At 38.2% G+C, this 26,656-nt stretch overlaps 3 protein-coding genes across 7 annotated transcripts in view; 1 reads left to right on the top strand and 2 right to left on the bottom strand.

Annotated features, from left to right (window-relative positions):
• The window catches only part of LOC137176011 (ecto-ADP-ribosyltransferase 4-like), a 36,567-nt gene extending 29,044 nt beyond the window's left edge, over nt 1–7,523 (bottom strand). The window contains exons 1-4 of one of the 3 annotated variants that reach the window (XM_067582029.1): nt 7,418–7,523; nt 6,974–7,065; nt 6,366–6,446; nt 4,407–5,625 (exon numbers count right to left, since the gene is read on the bottom strand). In XM_067582029.1, the coding sequence (XP_067438130.1) occupies nt 4,897–5,625; nt 6,366–6,446; nt 6,974–7,045 (882 nt within the window). In that variant the 5' untranslated portion in view covers nt 7,046–7,065; nt 7,418–7,523 and the 3' untranslated portion in view covers nt 4,407–4,896. Of the gene's footprint in view, nt 1–4,406; nt 5,626–6,365; nt 6,447–6,973; nt 7,066–7,417 lie in introns of those variants that run through there. The other 2 variants (XM_067582028.1, XM_067582031.1) reach the window with 2 other exon arrangements.
• LOC137176009 (ecto-ADP-ribosyltransferase 5-like) overlaps nt 1–26,656 on the top strand; it is a 55,353-nt gene that overhangs the window by 10,376 nt on the left and 18,321 nt on the right. The window contains exon 1 of one of the 3 annotated variants that reach the window (XM_067582023.1): nt 26,464–26,567. The exons of the other annotated variants lie outside the window; for them this stretch is intronic. The gene's annotated coding sequence lies outside the window, so the exon portion shown is untranslated. Of the gene's footprint in view, nt 1–26,463; nt 26,568–26,656 lie in introns of those variants that run through there. 3 annotated transcript variants of the gene reach the window in all.
• Nucleotides 12,803–15,670, bottom strand: LOC137176019 (ecto-ADP-ribosyltransferase 5-like). The gene is made up of 3 exons (XM_067582047.1): nt 15,619–15,670; nt 15,175–15,266; nt 12,803–14,508 (listed from the first exon to the last, which is right to left on the bottom strand). Exons 2-3 carry the CDS (start codon nt 15,244–15,246, stop codon nt 13,795–13,797), a joined length of 786 nt encoding a protein of 261 aa, XP_067438148.1. The 5' UTR covers nt 15,247–15,266; nt 15,619–15,670; the 3' UTR covers nt 12,803–13,794.

The raw sequence follows: 26,656 nt of genomic DNA, 5'->3' as shown, positions 1-26,656 counted from the left end.
GCTTGAGGAGTTAAAATTGTGGAAGTGATAGCTGTTCAGAAAAACATTTCTGGTCTAAAAATATCTGTGCTCTCCACTGTGCCTGATCACATGACACACTGGTGAGACCTGAAAAGTCTAAAACACCCCTGACTTTGAACTTAAATTGCTGAAAAACTACAAAAGATATCACTATACAATCTGATAACTTTGAAAGTTCAAAGTTTTGTGAACTTTTTACAGTTTAAATGGCGTCTGTACGATAAGGGGCTTCCGAGCAGTTGAGTGTCAAAGTGACCAAGGTTCCAACTCGGTTGGACGGTTCGTCCCATAGACTGCCATTATAAATTTTAATGTTTTAAAAAATTATATAAAATCGCTGAAACATGTTACATTTAAGAAAAATACAAGCACACATCTGCTGAATGAGTTGCACAGATTGACAGTTGAATGGTTTTTATAGCACAAAGTATGCAGCAGTTGAAACGCGGCAAAAAACGTATGGAAGACGGAATAAGAATAAAGAGTGAGAAGAACAACGTGTGATTGCTTTCAGTAATACTGAAAGAACAAATACAAGAACTGAAAGACGTTTAGCTACAAAAAGTGTTTCCAAGCTGTGATATCTGCCAGAGGAGGATTACTGACTACTGACTATGTAGAGCCCAAACTTTTACACACAATGATATTTTTCTTTCTGTTTGATTTATGACATAAAATTAAATATGCATTATTGTTTGCTGAAAATTTAGAGTTTTACATATCATAGAGAGGATGTATTTACATCTTTTCAATTAAAAAAATCACAATATATTATTTGTCAAGGGCCTAAACTTTTGCATGCAACTGTATTTATGTCTGTGGTTAAAATGGTGTCAAAGCTTTTGAGTCAGTGGCGACACCTGCTGGACACTACTGGTATTACTGGTATTACATCTGTTTAAAGGATCCAATCACAGCTCAATTTGTGTATTTGTTGGTTGTAGCAGCCTGGAGGTTTTCACATTCTCACTCAATATGTTCTAATTTGACCAGTTTTAGGCCAACTGATAACAAATCAATAAAACTTTATTCCTGTCAGACACTCAGACCTTCATGTTTGGACAGAAAATGAACAGAAATATAAGTGAAGTGATGAGGAGGCGTGTTGGAGAGACTCCTGTCAGTATAATCCTGACTCTGCTGTCAATATTCAGACTTTGTTCAGTGAAGTTTAAATGATTCAAACTGACCACTTTTAAACAGCTCAGCTGCTTTTACACACAGCAGCAGAAGAAGAAAAGTTGTGGATTTGAGTTCATGCTGATTTTTTATCATTTTTACATGTTGCTGCTTTGACCAAGTCACCAAGTTCTTCAAACACTCCTGGACTGAAATTAGAGAATTGATCTATGATGCGTTTAAAGACTGTATAGACTATTCTATTTTATCACCTAGCATGAAACAAGGCATAATCACATTTATACCAAAACCACATGAAGATAAATGATCCTCAGACAGCTGGAGACCTTTGACCCTTCTGTCTGTAGATTAGAAGCTCCAAGCTCATGTCTACACTAACAGACAAGCAAGATAACTGATGGAACAATCTGCGTTTATCAAAGGGAGAAATATTGATTATCATACTCAATTAATCTTAGATTTTCTTGATTATAATTCACTGATCTGACATGAAAAGTTAATTTTATTCTTAGATTTCTTTAAAGCCTTTGATACCTCAGAACATCCCGTTTTATTTAAAACTTTGGAAATGTTTGGTTTCAGAACAAGCTTTTGTAATGTAACTCATCTGCTTTATAAAGATATTAACAGTAGTGTGTCTCTTAGCCACGGCTTTTCCAATAGATTCCCAATTAAACAGGAAATTCAGAAAGGATGCCCGATTAGTTTTATTAGTTTATTATTTATTTTAGCCACAGAAATGATTGCGATATTACTTAAAAACTCCCCAATATACAAGATATCGAAATACTGGGGAAAGCATTCATGACTAGCCAATTTGCTGACGATACAGCACTGTTTTTATAAAACAAAATTATGGTTATAAAAGCCATTGATAAGATCAATCTTTACTCCATCAGCATCAAGCATCATGTCTGACTTTGAACCTTAGAAAATGTGAAGTTGTGGCTGTTCATAGCAGTGATCTGAGTAGCACATCCAATATCCCAGTTAAAGAAGAGGTAAAACACCTCGGTTTAGTGGAAACAAAATAAATGCATAGCAGAGAAGATTTAAATGTTACAAATAAAGAAGTGTGACATGCTGACTGCTGGTCAAAAGGTTTGGTTAGACAGCAGGTCCTTAATATTTCTACAGGACTCATGGTCGTCTCTTTTTATAAATACCATAGACACACAGCTCACCACAAAGCCACAGCTTGTCACCATAGTGACACACAAATACATAAAGTTTGTAAAAACACCTATTTACCTTATTTACTTTTTATTTCAGCTTGTTTTATTGTCTGTTCTTGTAACTCTTTAATGACTGTGTTTAACTGTATTTAAATGTAATTTTATAATGTGTTTATTTTGCACTTTGTCTCTTTGCTTTCAATGTTTGATGTAAAGAACTTTGAATAACCTGCTACATAAATGTGCTGTATGAATAAACTTGCACTTTGTTATTAAATATATGAAGAACATTTGATTTAAAGTCTCGTTCTGCTGCGTCTCATTCAAGTTTCCATCTGAACAAACCAAAGAAAAGAAACTTCTGAGCCACAAAACATCATTTATTAACCTCAAACTGTTACCTGTAGCAGTACCACCTCTGACCTGCAGGAGGCTCCCAAACACCTGGAAACACATTATTATACTGAACTTCACATGTTAATATGATGCATCCAAACACCTGGAAACACAACATTATTATACTGAACTTCACATGTTAATATGATGCATCCAAACACCTGGAAACACAACATTATTATACTGAACTTCACATGTTAATATAGAGCTGGAGGCAAACGCACCAAACCGTATTATGTGGTGAAATTTGCCAGTGAATTCAACATCGGTTTTTCTATAAGTAATCTGACAGTCTTGTTGTCTTCTGGCCTTTTATTTTTTTATAAGTTATTCTAGTCATTTTACACCCTTATTTCTTGATCTCCTCCAGAGAGTATTTTTTTAAAAGGTGAAGACTTTAGCAGACCCAAGCAAAGTGACATGTAATACAAACACACTCAAATTTCTCCAGTGTATGATTATGATTCTTCTACCGTGCCTCTATACGTACAGTGTGATTAAATATGGTTCATGAGATTATAACTACACCAATACAAATTGTATCACACTAGCCCTTATTGCTTATAAACTTATAAAATCAATCTGCATAGCTTAATATTGTCTTTAAGCACACCAATGACTTTTAATGAAAATACACCACAGTAGCGAGACCCGCTTTAAGATTGAGACCTGTTCAGGAGCTGAAGAATTATTCAACCTTTGAAACAGATGTGGATTATGCCATTGCTAGACACTACAAGGAGAAAAACCATGGGTCGGCTACGTCCCTCAAATTTATCGGCAATGAAAGAGTGCGACCCGATCCAAGAGGTGGTAACTTGATTAACCAGCTCTTAAGAAGGGAGGCATTTTGGATTTATGAACTGAATACTATTGAACCATATGGACTTAATGAAACACAGGATTTGAGTTTTCGTCTGAGATATGTAAATATTAACTTGTATTTCTCTCCACAGGCTATTTGGACTCTTAGGGAGAGATGAGCCACTAGGTCCCCTGGCACTCACCCTTCCCATTTAGTGATGTAGAGGGACAGCTGTATGACCTGTAGTCCACTCTTTACTTTACCCAGCCTATCCAGTCAGTTGTTTACGGGATGTAATGAAGTTTAATTATATAAAATGGTGTAATTCTTGTAACTTTGTGCAACATTTCACTTTGAGAAAATGAAGACTGTGATAATTAGTCATGTAACTCAAATGTATTTATCACACCTGTGAGTACTCAGCAGTTGTATTGAGTGAACCTGGAGAAGCTACAGGCGAAACGCGCTGTTCACTCTCAATAAAGTCATTATTATACTAAACTTCACATGTTAATATGATGTTTCTCTAATATCTTTTCAAACAGCTGATGTTGAATTTACATGTCAGGAAACGGCTTTCAGCTCATTCTTAGAAAACAAACAGGAGCAGTTTGTGTTTGTTGGGAGGAGATGATGAAAACATACAGAACAGAAAAATAATCTCACAGTTTACATCATGAAGCCTTTTATTTCCATCTGATGCATCTGAGCTGCTGCAGTCAGTCTGCAGGACGTCAAACAGCTGCTGGAAACTTTCCATCAACATCAACATGACTGAATGAGTTTCTGACTGTTTGTGTTTGTTTATTTGTTGTTGACGCTGCACACGTGTTAACATTCTTTATTTGGTCAGTTATGAGAATATTGAGTAGAATCAGAATCAACTTTATTGTCATTGTTCAAATCAACATTACGGTGCTGATAAAAAGTGACAAACAAAAATATTTCAAATAAAATTACAAATGAAAACAACAATAATAGTTTTTAAAAGAGAGAAACAGTATTGCTCAGAGGCTTTTAGACAATAAATGACGTTGAAACAGACCAGAAACACTGTTAGAGACAGTCAGTGTTCATGTCTGTGTTGGTAGTTTATCATTCATCATTTTTATTATATCACACATGTGTTGATTCCATACAGAGACATACAGTCTGCTGCACATAGAAATCAGTGTCAAACAGCACAGATGCTCCTACATCTGATACTGTACACAGTAATAGATGATGTTGTGATGCATGATGATTGACTTCAGTACAGCTGTTGTAGAGATTTATAGATTTATTGATTGATTTATGATGTTTACAGAACAAAACTCATTTTATTTATTTTCTCCATCAGTAGAAGAAAACTCTGCTCTCTCATTTGGGTGCAAGTTTGCAGTTTAGGTTACTCACCTCACCTACACTCTTCAAAACAAAGACCTTCTCACAATCCTTCAGATCTTTATATTTACCCCGACCTTCAAAAATGTCAGTTATCTTGAATGTTTCATAGGGGGGGATAAGCACCTCTTCCTCATCTGGAACCTCCGAATAATTCCCCAGGTAAGCTCCTGAACAGGTCTCAATTTCAAAGCAGGTCTTGTTACCAAAGTCACCAAGGTCTTTTTCTTTAGAGCTGGAGGCAAACGCACCAAACCGTATTATGTCGTTAACTTTGCCAGTGAATTCAACATCGGTTTTTCTATAAGTAATCTGACAGTCTTGTTTTTTTTGGTTTCTATTCAGGATTTGTATGGCAGTAGTCAGCCAGTAATGTAAAAAATGGAATTTGAATTTGAAGGAGCTGTCATAGAGTTTCCTACCAGTCCGGACTGCTTTGTTGAATTCATCATAAAGTTTTTTATCATTTGCTTTCTTTCCACTATTAGATGTATAAGCACAGATTGCCTGCATGTGATTTTTAGTAAGAGCCTCATCCTCTGAGTATTCTTTTTTTGAACATTTTGTCCAGACGTCTTTAAATATTTTCTTATTCTCTTTTTTGAAATATTTTTTCTCGACCTTGTCCTTCATCTCCTTGTCGCAGCCATCGTACTTGTCATCAACAGCTTCACAACCTATGTCCAGTGGAAATGAGCTGGAGTTCTGGAGGGCAGAAGAAGGAAGGAACAGGTGATGTTACACAACAAAGGTTTTATGGTTTATTCAAACCAACTTATATAAAGTGCAACAGTAAATACAGGTTGAAGGAAACGTAATGCAGTCTGAATGATGTTTTCTGTCAACATGATGAGAAAATGTTGATACTGAACGTGTCAATAAAATGTTGACTGATAACATGTTTTATTGTTTTGCAGACTAATATCAGCTGGTAGTGACACAGCAATATTTAGGTTTTTATGACTGTGGTTTATGGCACCTGGTTCAGGTCAGAGAAAGATCCTGGTCTCTGTTTAATACAGAGAGAAAGTTTATGAACAGTGAAGTGAAAGCAGCATCTTTCACTAACTGTAACCAAACACTGAACACACAGGACTGAGGATGTGAACTCTGCACTTTGAGCGCTGGTTTAACAGTGTTTCTGTGTGTTTATCCTCCTCTACAGCTCTGCTCTCAAACATCATTCAAGCAGCCATTACGTTTGTTACCACAATGGGAAAACTATTTCCTAGTATATAAAGACATTTAGTAGGAGACAGGGCTGGAACTGAGCTGACAAGCAACTTGACTTCATGGAATAAAACAAGATGATACCGTCCACTCACAAGTTGGTTACATACAAACCTTAACGTTCAATACACTCAACAGGTTTGACTGATCAATCCTCTGTTGTATAAAGACAATAAAACTGAAGCTTAAGACTGTTGGCAGAATGTGTTACTCACCACAATGGGCAGGTCCCTGCGTGGAGTTTCCATGTTCTCCCTGTGTCTACGTGGGTCTCTGCTGGGTTCTCTGGTTTCCTCCTACCATCAAAGACATGTATGTTAGGGTTAATACTCCTGTCAGAGTTCCTGACCAAGAAACTGGCAAAAAGACCTGGAGTTGATCCCCGGGCGCTGCACTGTAGCTGCTCCTAGTGTGTGAGTGTAGGTTGGGTTAAATGCAGAGGATACATTTAGTTTCAATGTATGTGAGTGATGAGAAATTACAATAAATAAATGTTAATATTAATCTTAAACCACCAGACAAGGACTGAAAGTCATAAAGCAGCAAGTAGGACTAGAACTCCTCCAATGATCAGGTGGGAACGCTTCATCTCTAGACGCTCTTCAACGCTGGAGCTCTGACTTTGAAAAAAGCTTCTTGTGGTTTTTCTACCACAACATGAAGTTACACTTCAGATGTTGTTTCATCAATCAGAAAACACACAGCACATGTCTCGTTATTGTCAGGACTTTTTCTGATGTGTCTACAGATCTGTCACACATGATGTTGGAGTGGAAAGTAAATGTAAAAATGTCTCTCACTGTTAGCAGAATGTGTTACTCACCAAACAATAGATGGGTGGCATAAGGGCTGTAAGTACTGTAGCAGCCATGATGATTGTGCAGGGCACTGCCATCTCTGCAGTCAGGAAAACAGCTGTACAACGTGAACATACACAAATAAAGAAGTGTGACATGCTGACTGCTGGTCAAAAGGTTTGGTTAGACAGCAGGTCCTTAATATTTCTACAGGACTCATGGTCGTCTCTTTTTATAAATACCATAGACACACAGCTCACCACAAAGCCACAGCTTGTCACCATAGTGACACACAAATACATAAAGTTTGTAAAAACGTTAAAACATAATGTTATTGCATAATAATGAACTCAATACATTGATAAATGAGGACATCTATTAGGTTCAGTTATTATTAAGTGAATCTGGTGTAAAATCCTGATCTTCATATTTGAAAGTATTTCATCGTTAGTGTGTCAAAGAGTTTTTACCTGTGTTGAACACTTGCTCTGAGATGCTGAGGAGGCAGGAAGAGCAGAGAGGAGTCAGACTGCAGAGGTTTTATAGTCTGTCAGAGAAGGGGAAAACTTTCTGTGGTCACCATTTCACAGAAACTCTCTACATGGAACCTCCCCTCCCTTCTCTCGCTATATCTCATCTTTTCTGTTCAGCTTTTGTAAAAAACTGCAAATGAAGGCGTAAATAAAATGAATGTAGAATTGAAATTGTTCACAACTCTACAGATTTGCTACAACTTATGTAGAATGCAGCCGTCCTCCCAAGAAAAACAACAGTACAGGTCTTAAATTCAGTCGTTAAAAGTGACCTATAGTTACGTTTCACTGACAGACGCCATCTAGTGACCGTAGTAATTATGACCCGGAGAAGTAACGTCTACATAAGGTGATAAATTTCCTTATTAGGAGGAGGCGGGTTGGATGGCTGGTTAGACAGATAGATAGATGGCAAAAAGTGGACTCAGCTGCAGGAGACCGCTGTTTGATTCACGTTTCCACCTGAGAGTCGGGACAGTTTTTTAAAAACCACAACTATGATTGTTGTGTTGTTTACTGTTGCCATGACGATGAAGGTTGTCCAACTTAAAGGAAGTAGAAACTTTAACCCAAACCATGTTTCAAAGGATCATTTGAACCCAAACCAGGATCTTTCCCTAACCCTGACCAGACATTCACCACAGTGTCGTCACACCATAAAACATTATTATTTTTTATGATTCCTGCTGATAGAGGACGTATGAAGGACATAAATGTGTGGTGGACTGTAACATGTCTACTCAATTATTCTTTTCTTTTACATGTTCTTCACAGAAAATAAACCAAGGTCATGAAGTTTCAGGTTGAAAGATTATATCTTTGTATAATTTTCTTTTGTTAAAAATTAGAAATGAGTCATTTTGATCCAAACACCACTTAAAGGTTTAGTATCTATATAAGGACAACCTGCCTACGCAACACCTCTGACTGACAAAGCTCAAAGTTCTGCAATGCACCAAGCAACACTCAAGCAGCAGTTTCCATCAACATGAACCACATGTTCGCGTGTCACATGTTTCAGATCTCAAGTGGTTTTTCAGTCTGTGAAGTAAAGCAAACATCTGTTCACATCTTCTCAAACTTGGTGTTGACAGTGGAGAATGCACTCTTGACGTTTGCCATCTCCCTACACTAGTATAATAGGTTAATGAAGAAAAGCTGTACTCATTATGATACTAGTGTTAGCTGGTTCTGATGGACTCCAAAATCTAATGCAAGTGTCAATCTAGACCACAGCTGTAGAAGTAGCAGTAGTAGTAGTAGTAGTAGCCCTGTAGGGATGAGAATACTGCAGTAACAGTAGTAGTAGCCCAAGTCGATGAAGTTTCAGGTTGAAAAATTATATCCTTGTATAATTTTCTTTTGTTCAAAAATTAGAAATGAGTCAATTTGACCCAAACACCACTTAAAGGTTTAGTATCTATATAAGGACAACCTGCCTAAGTAACACCTCTGACTGACAAAGCTAAAAGTTCTACAATGCACCAAGCAACACCCAAGCAGCAGTTTCCATCATGAATCACATGTTCGCGTGTTCATGTGGTTCATGTGGTTAAGTTTCAGATCTCAAGTGGTTTTTCAGTCTGTGAAGTAAAGCAAACATCCGTTCAGATCTTCTCACCTTTGGTCTTGGCTGCGGAGAATGCACTCTTGACCTTTGCCCTCTCCCTACACTAGTATAATAGGTTAATGAAGAAAAGCTGCACTCATTATGATACTAGTGTTAGCTGGTTCTGATGGACTCCAAAATCTAATGCAAGTGTCAATCTGGACCACAGCTGTAGAAGTATTAGTATTAGTAGTAGTAGTAGTAGTAGTGGTAGTAGCCCTGCAGGGACGAGAATACTGCAGTAACAGTAGTAGTAGCCCTGGGCCATGAAGTTTCAGGTTGAAAGATTATATCTTTGTATAATTTTCTTTTAGTAAAAATTAGAAATGAGTCAATTTGACCCAAACACCACTTAAAGGTTTAGTATCTATATAAGAGCAACCTGCCTACGCAACACCTCTGACTGACAAAGCTTAAAGTTCTACAATGCACCAAGCAACACCCAAGCAGCAGTTTCCATCAACATGAACCACATGAACTTGTGGTTCATCAATGACACATTTTCATTTTCATTGATGAACCACAAGTTTCAGATCTCAAGTGCTTTTTCAGTGTGTGAAGTAAAGCAAACATCTGTTCAGATCTTCTCAAACTTGGTCTTGACAGTGGAGAATGCACTCTTGACCTTTGCCCTCTCCCTACACTAGTATAATAGGTTAATGAAGAAAAGCTGTACTCATTATGATACTAGTGTTAGCTGGTTCTGATGGACTCCAAAATCTAATGCAAGTGTCAATCTGGACCACAGCTGTAGAAGTATTAGTAGTAGTAGTAGTAGTAGTGGTAGTAGTAGCAGTATTAGTAATAGTAGTAGTAGAAGTAGTAATAGTAGTAGTAGAAGTAGTAATAGTAGTAGTGGAAGTAGTAATAGTAGTAGTGGAAGTAGTAATAGTAGTAGTAGAAGTAGTAATAGTAGTAGCAGTAGCAGTAGTAGTAATAGTAGTAGTAGAAGTAGTAATAGTAGTAGCAGTGGCAGTAGTAGTAATAGTAGTAGCAGTAGCAGTAGTAGTAATAGTAGTAGTAGAAGTAGTAATAGTATTAGCAGTGGCAGTAGTAGTAATAGTAGTAGAAGTAGTAATAGTAGTAGCAGTGGCAGTAGTAGTAATAGTAGTAGAAGTAGTAATAGTAGTAGCAGTGGCAGTAGTAGTAATAGTAGTAGTAGAAGTAGTAATAGTAGTAGCAGTGGCAGTAGTAACAGTACCTGATGTTGCCGTGGCAGTAGTAGTAATAGTAGTAGCAGTGGCAGTAGTAGTAATAGTAGTAGCAGTGGCAGTAGTAGTAATAGTAGTAGTAGAAGTAGTAATAGTAGTAGCAGTAGCAGTAGTAGTAATAGTAGTAGAAGTAGTAATAGTAGTAGCAGTGGCAGTAGTAGTAATAGTAGTAGAAGTAGTAATAGTAGTAGCAGTGGCAGTAGTAGTAATAGTAGTAGTAGTAGTAATAGTAGTAGCAGTGGCAGTAGTAGTAATAGTAGTAGTAGAAGCAGTAATAGTAGTAGCAGTGGCAGTAGTAACAGTACCTGATGTTGCCGTGGCAGTAGTAGTAATAGTAGTAGTAGTAATAGTAGTAGCAGTGGCAGTAATAGTAATAGTAGTAGTAGTAGTAGTAATAGTAGTAGCAGTAGCAGTAGTAACAGTACCTGATGTTGCAGTGGCGTGCAGTGATCACCTAGCGGCGGTGGATCAGCGCTCTGCTGCAGTAAAGTTGTTTGAAAAAGTTTGGCCCCCCCTTTGTGTATGTGGGTCAAATTGACCTGAACATTGTATGAAGGACATAAATGTGTGGGGGATTGTAGCATGTCTCTTGAGATATTATATTTCCGGGGTTCGAAATGAAGCTCTCGAACAAAAACAATGTCTCAATACATTTTCTTTAATGACTAAGAACTTTATGTTTTTTAGCCCCTTTTAGTCCATTGATATTCCAGGTACAAATGGTACATTTATTTGATAGAGTTTTTATAAGCTTCTTTGGTACCATTTATACTTTTTAATTTTAATTTTTACATGACATATAGCTGCTTCAAAGTCGGGGCAAACCCCCGTAGAGATCCATGACACAGAACATAAAACAACATGACACAGACAATAAAACACAAATAAACACAAAAACTTTACACATACCCTTTAAAACTTCTCTTCTGTAGACATGCTTCACCAAGCTGATTACCCTGCTCCGCCCCATGGTGTAAACAATGGTGTAAACAATGGTGTAATCAATAGCCATAAAAAATAGCATTTCAATCAGGGGAGACAAGTGAATGAAGCAAAAATAATTGTTTATTATACAGAAGATGTTGATGATTGAGTGTTACTGTGTCAAAAGTCTTTGGCGCTGCGACTCTACAGACAGATTCTGAATCGAGGGACATCAGTCCTGAGCAGCAGCAAGATAAATCCCCCCATGGAGTCCAGACTCTGCTGGAGGCTGATGACTTCTGAGATTTATAAGGCTGATGAGGTTAAGGAAGCGATGCACTGATGAATCTGCGAAGACTGGGCAGTGGCTCTTCAAAAAGATTCCCAATTAAATGGGGAATTCAGCAGGGATGCCCGATTAGTCCTTTATTATCTATTTTAGCTGGAGAATTGATTGCGATATTCCTTAAAAACTCCCCAATATACAAGATATCGAAATACTGGGGAAAGAATTCATGACTAGCCAATTTGCTGACGATACAGCACTATTTTTACAAAACAAGAATATGGTTAAAAAAGCAATTGACAAGATCAATCTTTACTCCATCAGCATCAAGCATCATGTCTGACTTTGAACCTTAGAAAATGTGAAGTTGTGGCTGTTCATAGCAGTGATCTGAGTAGCACATCCAATATCCCAGTTAAAGAAGAGGTAAAACACCTCGGTTTAGTGGGAACAAAATAAATGCATAGCAGAGAAGATTTAAATGTTATTGAGGTTGAAAGCTGTTCAAGTCTTTAAATCACTGGCTCTGATTTATCTATGTTGGGTTGAATTATTTTGTCTAAAGCTGAAGGTTTATCAAGGTTTATCTACCCTTGCCATTCTCTGTCCACTTCACCAAAAGTGATAAAGTCATCTAACTCCATAATTTTTAAGTTCATATGGAGAAAAAAAAGTCATTATTTACACAAATCACATTTAGTCAGGGATTACGTTAATGGGGGATTGTGGCTTTAAGAGTCAAATGGTTAAAACAACCTCAATCTATATGGTAGCATATCCCTAATAAAATATCTAAATTGGAGGGATTGAGTTTCTTGCTTAAATGTGATTTTGAGGTGCCCAAAATTAGTATTTTAGTATCTTTTGATACATTTTAAGTAGGGCTGTAGTCTCCTGATCGGCTGGTTGATTAGTTGGTCAATATGCTCTACCAAATTCTCATTGGTTGAATACTTGCTGTGTTACTTTCATAAGGAGAAAAGTGCTACATCAATAGCTGTATGAATAAACTTGCACGTTGTTATTAAATGTATGACGAGTTTGTTAACTGCTGAATCCAACATTTGATTTAAAGTCTCGTTCTGCTGCGTCTCATTCAAGTTTCCATCTGAACAAACCAAAGAAAAGAAACTTCTGAGCCACAAAACATCATTTATTAACCTCAAACTGTTACCTGTAGCAGTACCACCTCTGACCTGCAGGAGGCTCTAAAACACCTGGAAACACAACATTATTATACTGAACTTCACATGTTAATATGATGCATCCAAACATCTGGAAACACAACATTATTATACTGAACTTCACATGTTAATATGATGCATCCAAACATCTGGAAACACAACATTATTATACTGAACTTCACATATTAATATGATGCTTCTCTAATATCTTGTTGAATTTACATGTCAGGAAACGGCTGTCAGCTCATTCTTAGAAAACAAACAGGAGCAGTTTGTGTTTGTTGGGAGGAGATGATGAGTGATGAGTTTATTCGGTTAGTTATGAGAATATTGAATTGAATCAGAATCAGCTTTACTGTCATTGTCAACAACATTATAGTGCTGATAAAAAGTAACAAACCACAACATCAATCAATATTTCAAATAAAATGAAAAATGAAAACAATACAACAATAATAATTTTTAAAAGAAAGAAACAGTTTTACTGGCTTTTGAGGCTTTTGGACAATAAATGATGTGGAAACACAACCTGTTGCACCTTAAACAGGATCATGTGATCCGGCCATCAATCAGGGAAATGTAAGAAAGTAAGTAAAACTTTATTTATATGGCACTTTTTTAAACATGTTACAAAGTGCATTACATCGATATTGACACATCAAGAAAAGAGAAGAAGAAAACCAAAAAAGACACATTCAGGAACACATACAGACATCACGCACATACGAACACAGACAGCATACAGTCATCGCCAGGAGCTCATACTTGAATTTATCAAATTTAATGGGAAAGCCATCCTAAAAAAGTACATTTTCAGGTGTTATTTGAAACAGTCAACAGACTGATCTGATGGAAGCTGGGAGATTGTTCCACAGTCTGGGTGCCGGGGAAGCAAAAGCACAGTCGCCTTTGGCTTTTAGTTTGGCACGCGGTGCGGCCAACAGGTTTTGGTTGGAAGTGGAAATGGACATGTTGTTAGGAGCTAAACCGTGTACAGCTGTTGTAGTGATTTATAGATTTATTGATTGATTTATAGTTTACAGAACAAAACTCATTTTATTGCATTTTCTCCATCAGTAGAAGGAAACTCTGATCTCTCGTTAGTGCGCAGCTTTACAGTTTAGGTTACTCTGATCTCTTGTACTCACCAAAACAAAGACCTTCTCACAATCCTCCAGATCTGGAAATTTACCCCGACCTTTAATAATCTTGGTTATCTTGAATTTTTCATAGGGGGGGATAAGCACCTCTTCCTGGTCTGGATACAATGAATAATGCTTCAGGTAAGCTCCTGAACAGGTCTCAATTTTAAAGCAGGTCTTGTTACCAAAGTCAGTAAGGTTTGTTCTTTTAGAGCTGGAGGCAAACATACCAAACCGAATTATGTCGTTAACTTTGCCAGTGAATTCCTTATTGGTTTTTCTATAAGCAGTCTGACAGTCTTGTTTTTTTTGGTTTCTATGCAGGGTTTGTATGGCAGTAGTCAGCCAGTAATGTAAAGAATGGAATGGGAAGGTGCTGCCATAGATGCTCTTACCAGTCCGCACTGCTTGATTGAATTCTGCATAAATGTCGTTGGATGTATAGACACAGATTGCCAGCATGTGGTTTATGGTGAGAGCCTCATCCTCTGGGTGTTTAATTTTTGAACATTTTTCCCAGACCATTTTCAATGTTCCCACATTCTCTTTGTTGAAATATGTGCTTTTAACTTTCTTCTCCATTTCCTCGGTGCAGCCTTCATACTTGTCATCAACAGCTTCAGGAACCATGTTCAGTGGAATTGGATCCGGTGGAGGTGGGGAAGAACCGCTCTAGTGGGCAGAGGAAGGAAGGAACAGGTGATGTTACACAACAAAGGTTTTATGGTTTATTCAAAACCAACTTATATAAAGTGCAGCAGTAAATACAGGTTGAAGGAAACGTAATGCAGTCTGAATGATGTTTTCTGTCAACATGATGAGAAAATGTTGATACTGAACGTGTCAATAAAATGTTGACTGATAACATGTTTTATTGTTTTGCAGACTAATATCAGCTGGTAGTGACACAGCAATATTTAGGTTTTTATGACTGTGGTTTATGGCACCTGGTTCAGGTCATCCTGGTCTCTGTTTAATACAGAGAGAAAGTTTATGAACATTGAAGTGAAAGCAGCATCTTTCACTAACTGTAACCAAACACTGAACACACAGGACTGAGGATGTGAACTCTGCACTTTGTACCTTGATGCAGCTTTCACTTCCTCCCTCACAGGAAACAACGCTGGAGCTCTGACTTTGAAAAAAGCTTCTTGTGGTTTTTCTACCACAACATGAAGTTACACTTCAGATGTTGTTTCATCAATCAGAAAACACACAGCACATGTCTCGTTATTGTCAGGACTTTTTCTGATGTGTCTACAAATCTGTCACACATGATGTTGGAGTGGAAAGTAAATGTAAAAATGTCCCTCACTGTTAGCAGAATGTGTTACTCACCAAACAATAGATGGGTAGGATAGAGGCTATAACTCCTACACCAGCCATGATGATTGTGCAGGGCACTGCCATCTCTGCAGTCAGGAAAACAGCTGTACAACATGAACATACACAAATAAAGAAGTGTGACATGCTGACTGCTGGTCAAAAGGTTTGGTTAGACAGCAGGTCCTTAATATTTCTACAGGACTCATGGTCGTCTCTTTTTATAAATACCATAGACACACAGCTCACCACAAAGCCACAGCTTGTCACCATAGTGACACACAAATACATAAAGTTTGTAAAAACGTTAAAACATAATGTTATTGCATAATAATGAACTTAATACATTGATAAATGAGGACATCTATTAGGTTCAGTTATTATTAAGTGAATCTGGTGTAAAATCCTGATCTTCATATTTGAAAGTATTTCATCATTAGTGTGTCAAAGAGTTTTTACCTGTGTTGAACACTTGCTCTGAGATGCTGAGGAGGCAGGAAGAGCAGAGAGGAGTCAGACTGCAGAGGTTTTATAGTCTGTCAGAGACGACACGAACTCTCTGTGGTCACATGATTTCACCTCCCCTCCCTTCTCTCACTATATCTCATCTTCTCTGTTCCGCTTTTGTAAAAAAATGCAAATGAAGGTGTAAATAAAATGAATGTAGAGTTGAAATTGTTCACAACTCTACAGATTTGCTACAACTTATGTAGAATGCAGCCGTCCTCCCAAGAAAAACAACAGTACAGGTCTTAAATTCAGTCGTTAAAAGTGACGTATAGTTACGTTTGTGTGACAGACACCATCTAGTGGCCGTAGTAGAAATGAGTCATTTTAACCCAAACACCACTTAAAGGTTTAGTATCTATATAAGAGCAACCTGCCTAAGCAACACCTCTGACTGACACAGCTTAAAGTTCTACAATGCACCAAGCAACACCCAAGCAGCAGTTTCCATCAACATGAACCACATGAACCACATGCTCACGTGTCATATCTAAGTTTCAGATCTCAAGTGCTTTTTCAGTCTGTGAAGTAAAACAAACATCCGTTCAGATGTTCTGACACTTGGTGTTGGCTGCGGAGAATGCACTCTTGACCTTTGCCCTCTCCCTACACTAATATAATCGGTTAATGAAGAAAAGCTGTACTCATTGTGATACTAGTGTTAGCTGGTTCTGATGGACTCCAAAATCTAATGCAAGTGTCAATCTGGACCACAGCTGTAGTAGTAGCAGTAACAGTAGTAGCAGCCCTGCAGGGTCGAGAATACTGTAGTAACTGTAGTAGTAATATTGCTACTAATAATATCTGACTTGATAGCTTCCTGCAGTCAGCTGTCATACTAACAGTAGTAGTACTGTGGTATTTTACCTGATGTTGCAGTGTACCTGCAGTGATCACAACAGTGGTGGATCAGCTTCAGGTTTTTTACAGACGCTGTGATGTTTGCTGCTAGAAAAGTTTGCCCCCCCCACCTTGACAAGAAGCATATGTTGGTGACTTGTTAATTGAAAAGATGTAAACAGTCTCTCTATGATATGGAACATAAAACACAATATTCTCAGCAAACATTAATGCATAGTTACTTTTTATGACATAAATTGCAGAATAAAAACATCATTGTGGCATGTGCACACCTGAGGCGAGTCAACAATTATCATTAGGAAATGTCAACTGGTGCCGGTTTCAAAGCTTTACAAATACTGTGACTCTTCAAACCTTGCGTAAACACTCAGCAGCCATGAGTTCCTCTAAGCAGCTGTGTAAGACTGAAAATGAAAGTTATTGATGCCCACAGTGCAGGAAGCTACAAGAAGACAGCAAAGTATTGTCAGCTTGTAGTTTCCACAGTGTGACATGTAATTAAGAGATAACAGTTTAGGGCGACTGTCGAGGTCAAGATGAGATCTGGAAGATCAAGAAAACTCTGGGAGAGAACTGCTTTTATGCTGGTCAGAAAGACAAATTAAAACCCACATTTGACTGCAAAAACCTGCAGGAAGATTGATCAGACTCAGGAGTGGTGCAGCGTCCCACCAGAAATCCACCGACCTCAAGAGACACCAGCTGAACGTTTAGGAACAGCCCTCATAGTCCGCTGACTTAAACATTACTGAAAACCTGTGTGTAGATCTTAAAAGAGCTGTGAATGCAAGACGCCCAAGAATATTACAGAACTAGAAACCTTTTTGCAGGAAGAATGAGAGAAAATCCCAAATACAAGAACTGAAAGACGTTTAGCTACAAAAAGTGTTTCCAAGCTGTGATATCTGCCAGAGGAGGATTACTGACTACTGACTATGTAGAGCCCAAACTTTTACACACAATAATGTTTTTATTTCTGTTTGATTTATGACATAAAAATTAAATATGCATTATTGTTTGCTGAAAATTTAGAGTTTTACATATCATAGAGAGGATGTATTTCCATCTTGTCAATTAAAAAATCAATTAAATATATTATTTGTCAAGGGCCTAAACTTTTGTATGCAACTGTATTTATGTCTGTGGTTAAAATGGTGTCAAAGCTTTTGAGTCAGTGGCGACACCTGCTGGACACTACTGGTATTACTGGTATTACATCTGTTTAAAGGATCCAATCACAGCTCAGTTTGTGTATTTGTTGGTTGTAGCAGCCTGGAGGTTTTTACATTCTCACTCAATATGTTCTAATTTGACCAGTTTTAGGCCAACTGATAACAAATCAATAAAACTTTATTCCTGTCAGACACTCAGACCTTCATGTTTGGACAGAAAATGAACAGAAATATAAGTGAAGTGATGAGGAGGCGTGTTGGAGAGACTCCTGTCAGTATAATCCTGACTCTGCTGTCAATATTCATCCAGTCGTCTGCTTTGCACAGCTGGAAAATATAAAAAACTTCACTTTGACCAAATGATCCAAATCACAGAAACTAAAAAGTTTTTTTTTTCCAAACTGTCCTTTCTGATCCTCTGATGTATCAGATCCAACATGTACAAACTAATAAAGATGCTTTGCTCTTTTCTTCATTAACCTGTTATACTAGTGTTGGTGTCAAAAGAATGTCTTCGTAATAACCTTTAAAACAATAGAGACTGGAGCCGAAGTATCAAAGTTTAACAGAATTTATTTTCTTGTGCAAGAAGGAGCGTTTCACAATGCAACACACAGGATGAGGTTACAAAGAAAAAGGCTCCTCGAGGAGCGCCTACAACAGGTTTTTATACAGTGTAGGTGGGCGTTTCAGTTCTTAATCCGTCAAGTGTAGACTTCATAGATAACATCATGACTGTTTTTTAGTTCTCCTGTTGAGGAGCCAACCTGCAAAACTGACCTCCAGATGACATGTTCTCATACAACTCTTACAAATATAGTGCTGAACTTCCTTTAACCTTAGCTGATGAATCTGATGATGTTGCAGTTCAAAACAGGAACAATTCCTCATGATCTGTGTAAAATAGTAGCACACACACAGTGTTATCATAATTTTTTATAACAGCTGGGAGACAAAGGGTGAGAAGAGCTGGACAGATGTTTGCTTTACTTCACAGACTGAAAAACTGAAACTTAGATATAACCTCAACATGTGGTTAATGTTGATGGAAACTGCTGCTTGGGTGTTGCTTTGTGCATTGTAGTATTTTTCAGCCTGGTTGCCAGAATAAAATGTTGGCTTTGTATGTTTCCATGGATACGTTGCATCCCTACATTTCAACATGTGTAATACTAATATCATATCAACATTCCTAAAATGACATAGTTAGAAGCGTTAAAGCGACGTAACTCACATGAGATATGTATGAGCTGACTTTCACACCGGGAGGAGGAGGGGACGGTGGATGGTTAGAAAGTTAGTTCGATGGAAGAAAATTGGAAATCAGCAGAGAGCACGGTTCGAGACCTCATTTCAACTGACAAAACCGGATGTTTTCAGTGAAACGTCAGAACATTTGCAGTTGTTTTTATTTTTATTTTTTAAATTTTAACCCAAACCATGATCTTTCCCTAACCCTAACCAAGTGGCTTTTGTGCTTAAACCTAACCAGACCTTAAACACAGTGTTGTCACATCATCAAACATCATTATTTAACTGATAATGGCCAACACGGAAACATAGTCATTTAACGTATCTGTGGTTTGCAGAAACGTACGAAGATAATGTTTTATTCTGGCGATCAGGCTGGTGTTTTTAGCTTTGTCAGGTAGAACTCTTGCTTAGGCAGGATACACCTGCTTAGATTCTTAGAAAAAGCAAACTTTGCTCAACCCAGTGTTGTAGTACTCGAGTCCAGGACTCTTCACGTCAACCACAATCCTCCACCAGCAATATGAGCAAAGGATTCTCTGCTCAGAGGACATTGGAGTTAATATTTGAAGAGAGTGAGACACAGTGAAGTGAAAGAGGAGGATGTTTCAGAATAAGAGCATAATGTAGAAATAAGTTCTGAGTATGAAAGTGAGATTGAAGATGATGCACCAGGAGGAGTCCAACAGCCAGCCGCTGGAGGAAATGAATAAAACAATCTAAGTTTGGTTCTCATGTTTCTATTGTTGTTCATCACCTGTATTTGCTTCACGGCTTTGATTATAATTAAAGAAAGGTGAAAATCAATTGAGAATATCAGTTCAAAATAATAAACATCAATAAAAACATTTCAGTTTTTCCTAGATAAGCATGATTTATGCCACGCAAGTCTTTATTGTGGTGGATATTTTACATAAATTATAACTTTATCATAAAGAATGAATGACACTTCCATTGTTAGATGTGATCTAACAGAGTAACTGCAAACATTAATCATATATTAATCATATAATCTGTTGTCACGGTTCTGTCATTGACTCTGGAGACTCTTGTGAGTCTGTTTTTGAATTCCTTGGTTGTCATTGTCCATCAGATGCTCTCAGACTTTTTCTGTTTTTTGAGTTGGACTTTTTGAGGGAGTTTCTGTTATTTCGGTTCCTTTCTTGGTTGGACTGTGCTTGTTGTGTTTTTGGTTTTCTGGTTTCTCTTTGTTTTGTCCTTCTGTGTTCATGTTCTCCTTCTCACACCTGCCCTGCATTATCCTTCATCAGCCCTGCCTTCCTCCCAGTGTCACTCCCAGTCTGCGCTTGTGTCTGCTCACCTGTTCCCCGTTCCCTTATTAGTTCAGTTAGTATTTAAGTCTTGGTTTGGGAGTCAGTCTTTGTTTGATCCTTTGTTCCGTTGAGTTTGTGTTTCTATGTTCAGCCTGTTTAGTAGCCTGCATGTTTCTGTCATCAGTTCTGCTCAGCCAAGCCAGCTTCTGTTTTTTCCTGCCCAGCCTTGAGAATAAAGGTGGTTTTCTGCAGTCCAGTCTTTCTGGTCTCTGTATTTGGATCCACCTGCTCCGCTATCCATGACAATCTATATTGTTTGGAATGAGATAGACAATATAGATTAAGGAGCTTTGTTATGTAAAACTGTATCTCCATATTTCTTTTAAAACCCAAATAATGTCCCGGGTCAATTTGACCTGAACAGTACCAAGGGTCGGTTGTCAGAACCTGACAACCAGCTGATAGGCAGCAGGTAGCGTGGTAGTCCTAGTGACTCAAGCCCAACAGCAGTACTTGTGAACTGTTAAACAGCACTGTTGTGGGAAATCTTCAGATGGGCCAATAAATCTTCAGGTCACCCACAACTTAGTATTAAACTCACAACTTAGTATTAAACTCAAAACTTATAAGAGAAAGACTCAAAGAAATAGATTGGAAGCTGGTAGAGTTCAGTGTGAACAGGTTTACTCTGCATAAAGAGCAATACAAAGCAAACCGAGGCCTTGATCCCGGGATGAAGAACCTAATGAAAAATCATAAAACATTAAATTATATACCTCTCATAACCCCTCCTAATGTGGAGCTTATTTGCTAAACATCACCTTGCTTGATTTTAACACTTTGGTAATAATCCAGACATGACTCAGCTACAGAAAACAATGGTGTCTCTAACATGTATCAGCTGTATTTGGCCTCTTCCACATTTCTCCCAGTACACATGGCCTAGCAGCCTTCGCTCATCACACACAGAAGATTGAAATGTGATATTACTGATCCTCCCCTTCCGTATTCCCTTGGGAACTATCTCTTATAGATGTAAATGTTTTCTTTGCACAGTTACTGGCCTATTCATGGAAGGACAGTTTTCCACCACAGCACCAAACCAATCGTACCGTGGCCTAGGCCTCTAAGCAGCGTGGAGGAAAGAATGATATTAGAAGTGTACTGTGATAGTTGGAAAGGGGAACTAAATGCAAGAACTGAAAGCTGTACAAACAGATGTGACACCATATATTTAAGTATTATTGATTATCTTACAGGAAACAGGTGCCTGCTGACAGCGAAGTGTGACTGTGCATTAGGTGCTCGTGTTGATGGTTGTGTTGGGTGGAGGCTGAAAATATAAAGTAAGTGTTGGTGTCCAGTGTGTTCCTCTTGCTGCAGAGCTCAGGGAACAATAATGATTTATTAAAGGCAGTTGGACTGCAGGAAAAATACTGTGTCTGGTATTTAATCACCTTCATCACCTCACGCAGAACTAAATGACACAAACGAATACAGCAAGGATATAAAGTGAAGGATAGCAATGGCACACACAAACACTACCAAGCTCTGGAGCCAACCCAGTCTCACATCAGAATGTTTAACAGCTACACGTCCACAATGCAAAACTTATTAGTTTCACAATAACTGACAAAAAAATCTTTATTTCTCAGAATTGAAGGAGAAATAATTAAAACTGATGGTCTTAACATTAACCTCCTATTGTTGAGTTATCAAGGACACTCTTGTGTTTTTGTGTTGAAATGTTAAAATATCATTAAAAGAAAACCTTAACATGGTTACAGAGAGGAAATACTTCCAGGCTGTGGCTCCGCCAGTCAGCCAATCACAAAGCTTCAAATTCACTTCATTTCCGCCTCTAAAATCTACATTTTTATTGAAATAACATCATCAAACAGTTACATAAAATAACGCAACAACTCAGATAACTACACAACGCAGGTTTCAGCGACAGCAGTGTCCATAGCAACCACCATAGCAACGATAGAAAACTTTGCATCCCTTCACGTTATAAAGTTTGCTGATGATACCACAGTCGTTGGCCTCATCAGCAATGGAGATGAGTCAGCTGACAGAAGTGAGGTGGAGCAGCTGACAGCTTGGTGCAAAACTCAGTGTTTCCCTCAACACTGACAAAACCAGAGAGATGATCGTTGACTTCAGGAACCATCGTGTTGACCCCAACCATCATCCTCCACTGACCATCAGTGGTTCTGTGGTAGAGACGGTAAACAGCACCAAGTTCCTGGGGAACATCTGACAGATGATATGACCTCCAGTCATAACACCACAGCCATCATCAAGAAGGCCCAACAGCACCTCCACCTCCTGAAAAGAGCAGACCTTCCCACTCCAGCCATGACCATCTTCTACTGAGGAACTATTGAAAGCTTCCTCACTGACTGTATCACTTCCTGGTTTGATAATAGCAGAGCGGAAGAAAGACACAGACTGAGCAGGATGGTGAGAACTGCAGATCATCGGTGCCTCGCTGCCATCTTTACTGAGCAACCAACGCTGCATCAGCAGAGCATCCAGCATAATCAATGATCCCTTTCACCCTCCACAGCTTGTTTTCCCTCATGGAGTCAGGGAGAAGATACAGGAGCTTTCACTCAAGAACCACAAGGCTACTAACAGATGCAATCATGTAAATCTTAAGGTGATCATTCTGGATAAGATGCAGAGTGAACTGTTTTATGTGACTTATATTTCACTGGCCAGTAAAACCTTTTCATTGACTTTTTAGCTGCTATATTTATTGACTATTTATTGAGTCTTGCACTGTCTTGTACTTATTTTTGTCTGGTGTTTTAAAGCGAAAGTGCATAAAAATGACCATTAAAGAAAATCTGAATCTGAATTCCTACAATTTTCTGGTGAGATCTGAAACAAGTTTCATAATAACCAACAAACTAAACATCATATACATTCACTGAACAAAGATTATGAGGACAAAATGCACATTTCTCACTAGAAATGTCTTCAAAATGCATTTTAATCCTCAAACTATCCTAAAATGTTACATTTTCCACTGAAAATAAAAGAAATGGCAGCCATTTTGTTTGTTTTCACAGACAGACACTTAACAGTCATGTGACGTAGACACAGGCCAATAGAAAAGAATAGACCAAAAAAACCATATAAGCATCTCACAATGTTAGAGGCGTTATTGTTAAACTAATACGTTTTGCATTGTGGACCAACGTAGCTGTTATACATTTTGATGTGAGACTGGGTTGCTGGAACATATGGAAAAACAGATCTGTGAACACTGGCACTAAGATACGCCTCCTCAGGAGTCTCGTCTGGCCAGTAGTCTCGTACGGCTGTGAGACATGGACCCTTAAACTAAAGAAGTTGGCAGCATTTGAGATGTGGACGTACAGACGGATCCTCAGGATATCCTACATTGAAAGGAAATCCAATGATTTCATCCTAGAAAAGACTTCTGGAAACAGTTACCCAAAGGAGACTTTGCTATTTCGAACACATCACACTGGAACACGTTGTGTTTCGCTCCCGAGGCAGACAGACGACAACCTGGACTGACAACATCAAGGAGTGGATCATCCTCACTGCCAGAGATGCAAGAGGTTTGACTGCCAACAGATCACAGTGGAAGAAAGTGGTCGCCGAGGCTCCGGCAGGATGATGATGATGATGATGATGATGATGATGTTGATGTTGAAACCACTTTAGATCTGAGACTTAGATATAATGCCAACATGTGGTTTCTGTCGATGGGAACTGCTGCTTGGGTGTGGCTTTGTGCTGGGTGTGTTGTTAGTTCTTAGAAAAAAAGAAATAGGCTATGGGTGGGATTAGTCAGTGCTGTTGACACATACAGTATTTCTACATCCTACGAAACATTTCTTCACAGGCGGTCAATATTTGGAAATGACACGATTTGATCCCATTCTTTGAATCTGTCAAGTCCCTTCAGTAGATGAAATTCATGGAAAGCCTGAAATCAAGAGAAATACAATTTCCCCTAAAAGTCTGCATAAAAAGTCTACCTCATCATTAAATAATGGATTAATGCTGCACATCAAGGGTTAGGTTTATGGTGCCATAAAGTGCACAATTCCTCTCATTCTACAAATAAGTGTCAATGAAAAGATCTTTATTTCATTTTTATATAGATTGTGACATATTCTGGTAGGTATTATCTGAAACCATAACAAACTACTGTAAGAAACTTTACTAATTAAAGATTTGTAGTTAGTGTAAAGCTGCCACTATATACTATACAACAACAACAATAATAATAATAATAATAATAATAATAATAATAGCCTTTATGAAGAAATGTCAATTAATTAAACAGTTAGACACCCCAGCAAAAAGTTCCCAAAGAGGCCAACTACAATAAGCACAGGCAGCTGCCCTGCAACCCTGCAACACAACACTACAAGTGAATTATGGTAAATTTTACACACACCCTGAAACAAAAACAACAAAAGTTATTAAAAACTTTGTAATAACTCGAACTGTTTTGATTTTATAAGCCCCGAAAGTTGGAGTGCCACATTGCACCTTACAATGTAAACCAATGAGGAGGCAATCTATGGGCATGGACTTTATTCCAGACTGAGGCATCTGACGTATAAACTATAAGTCAGACCTGTATCAATGGATTTGTGATGAAAATTCCTACTAAATATGAATTTTAATATAAGATTTGGCTAAAGTCGTGGGATTTATGAGGATATTTCACAAGAAGAGTGCTCTGAAATCCTGCTCTCAGTCTGACAGGGAGAAGGAGGGAAGAAGGGGGGGGGGGGTGTGTGACAGCTGAATGTAGCTCAGTTTTATAGGATACAGCAGAAAGGTCTATATACTTACAGTACATTATATACAAACTTTGTCTGAAGTTTGGTGTTATTAACATTTATTTTACAATAATTATAAGTCTTATATGTATAATTCAGTAGTGGGGATGACCTATGAGGGGAAGGGAAAAAATGGAGTGAGGGTGACAGTTTAGTGATAAAGTGCTGCAGAAAAATAAAATCAACACTAAAATTTGTAGCTCTGTACTGCAGTTTTTCCTTTATTAGGGCCCGAGCACCAAGCGGTTCACTCACACTCTCCATTCACATATATGAGTATTTTTCTGTGTCCAGCTGCAGTTACTTATTGTCTCTACACACCTGACAGCAGTGTTCAGTGCTGACTTTTTTGTCATGTACATGTGTTCCTAAATGAAAAAAATTAGGAGCACAATGAAAAATGTTCAAGTAACTGATTATTAAAGACAACAATTTATCACATACATATTTAAATGCTTTGTGTGTGTGTGTGCATATAAATGAAAATTTCTGTTCTCTGTAGGGGTGCTTGATTACGGCAAAAAGAATAATCACAATTATTTTTGCTCGATATTGACATCACGGTTATTTAACACGATTACTTTTTGACTATCATTTTTGGCGATTGCTGATATATGCACATATTTTTTTCCAGCTGGCTGAGGAGACTATTATACATGCAGGCATAGATTGTACTAAGTATGATCAAAAAAGACAATATATGAGGGAAGAAGTCAGGAAGACTGGAGTTCAGGAGCTCAGCATTAAAACTTTAATGAACCTGTCAAGTGGGTGGAGTAGCAGTTTTTGTTGTTTTTGAGTTTATTAGACAGACAGGATTGATGTGTAGGATTTAATATTTGGTCCACAGTCCGAAGCGGAGGGTGGTGGTAATGTGCCTAATATGCTATAATTTAGCTATTGTTGAAGCGTGTGGCTGTGGCGTGTCGTTGAGTTTTGGTGTTTCGCCATGACAGAGGAAATTGCTATAACTTTAGTGTAAATGCTCCAGTCTGCCCCAAACTTTACATGTTTGATAAGAGTCCCGGCCTGAACACGTCCTCATGACAATGTTCAGTCAGTGATGCAAACTGGCTGAATAGCGCCCCCTACGAAATAGCAGCAAAGCAGCTCCAGCAGCAGGCAAAATAGTGGACAAAGGAAGTGATGTTTATCTCCTTCTTGCACCGTCTGAAGACAACCTGGGTCTGAAGACATCTACATGCCCGTGACAGAAGACCTTTGACTGCGCTGTGGCCCGACGTGCGCAAAGGCGTGAGGGCCCGTTCAACGCTGCTTGCAGCTTTGATTTATACATTCATTTTCAGTTTTCTTTTTTACAAAAGCAGAACAGAAAAGATGAGATATAGTGAAAGAAGGGAGGGAAGGTTCCTCCTAGAGAGTTTCTGTGAAATGGTGACCACAGAGAGTTTGTCCCTTCTCTGACAGACTATAAAACCTCTGCAGTCTGACTCCTCTCTGCTCTTCCTGCCTCCTCAGCATCTCAGAGCAAGTGTTCAACACAGGTAAAAACTCTTTAACACACTAACGATGAAATACTTTCAAATATGAAGATCAGGATTTTACACCAGATTCACTTAATAATAGTTGAACT

The sequence above is a fragment of the Thunnus thynnus genome, chromosome 23 (assembly GCF_963924715.1).
Source record: "Thunnus thynnus chromosome 23, fThuThy2.1, whole genome shotgun sequence".
NCBI classification, from domain to species: domain Eukaryota; kingdom Metazoa; phylum Chordata; class Actinopteri; order Scombriformes; family Scombridae; genus Thunnus; species Thunnus thynnus.
Note: the sequence above shows the minus strand (reverse complement) of the source record. Positions and strands in the feature narration are given on the sequence as shown.

Coding starts and splice junctions, on each gene's coding strand:
- LOC137176019 (XM_067582047.1), bottom strand. CDS start 15,246: ATGGCAGTGCCCTGCACAATCATCATGGCTGGTGTAGGAGTTATAGCC. Junction 14,509..15,174: donor TCCTACCCATCTATTGTTTG/GTGAGTAACACA, acceptor TCTGCCCACTAG/AGCGGTTCTTCCCCACCTCC.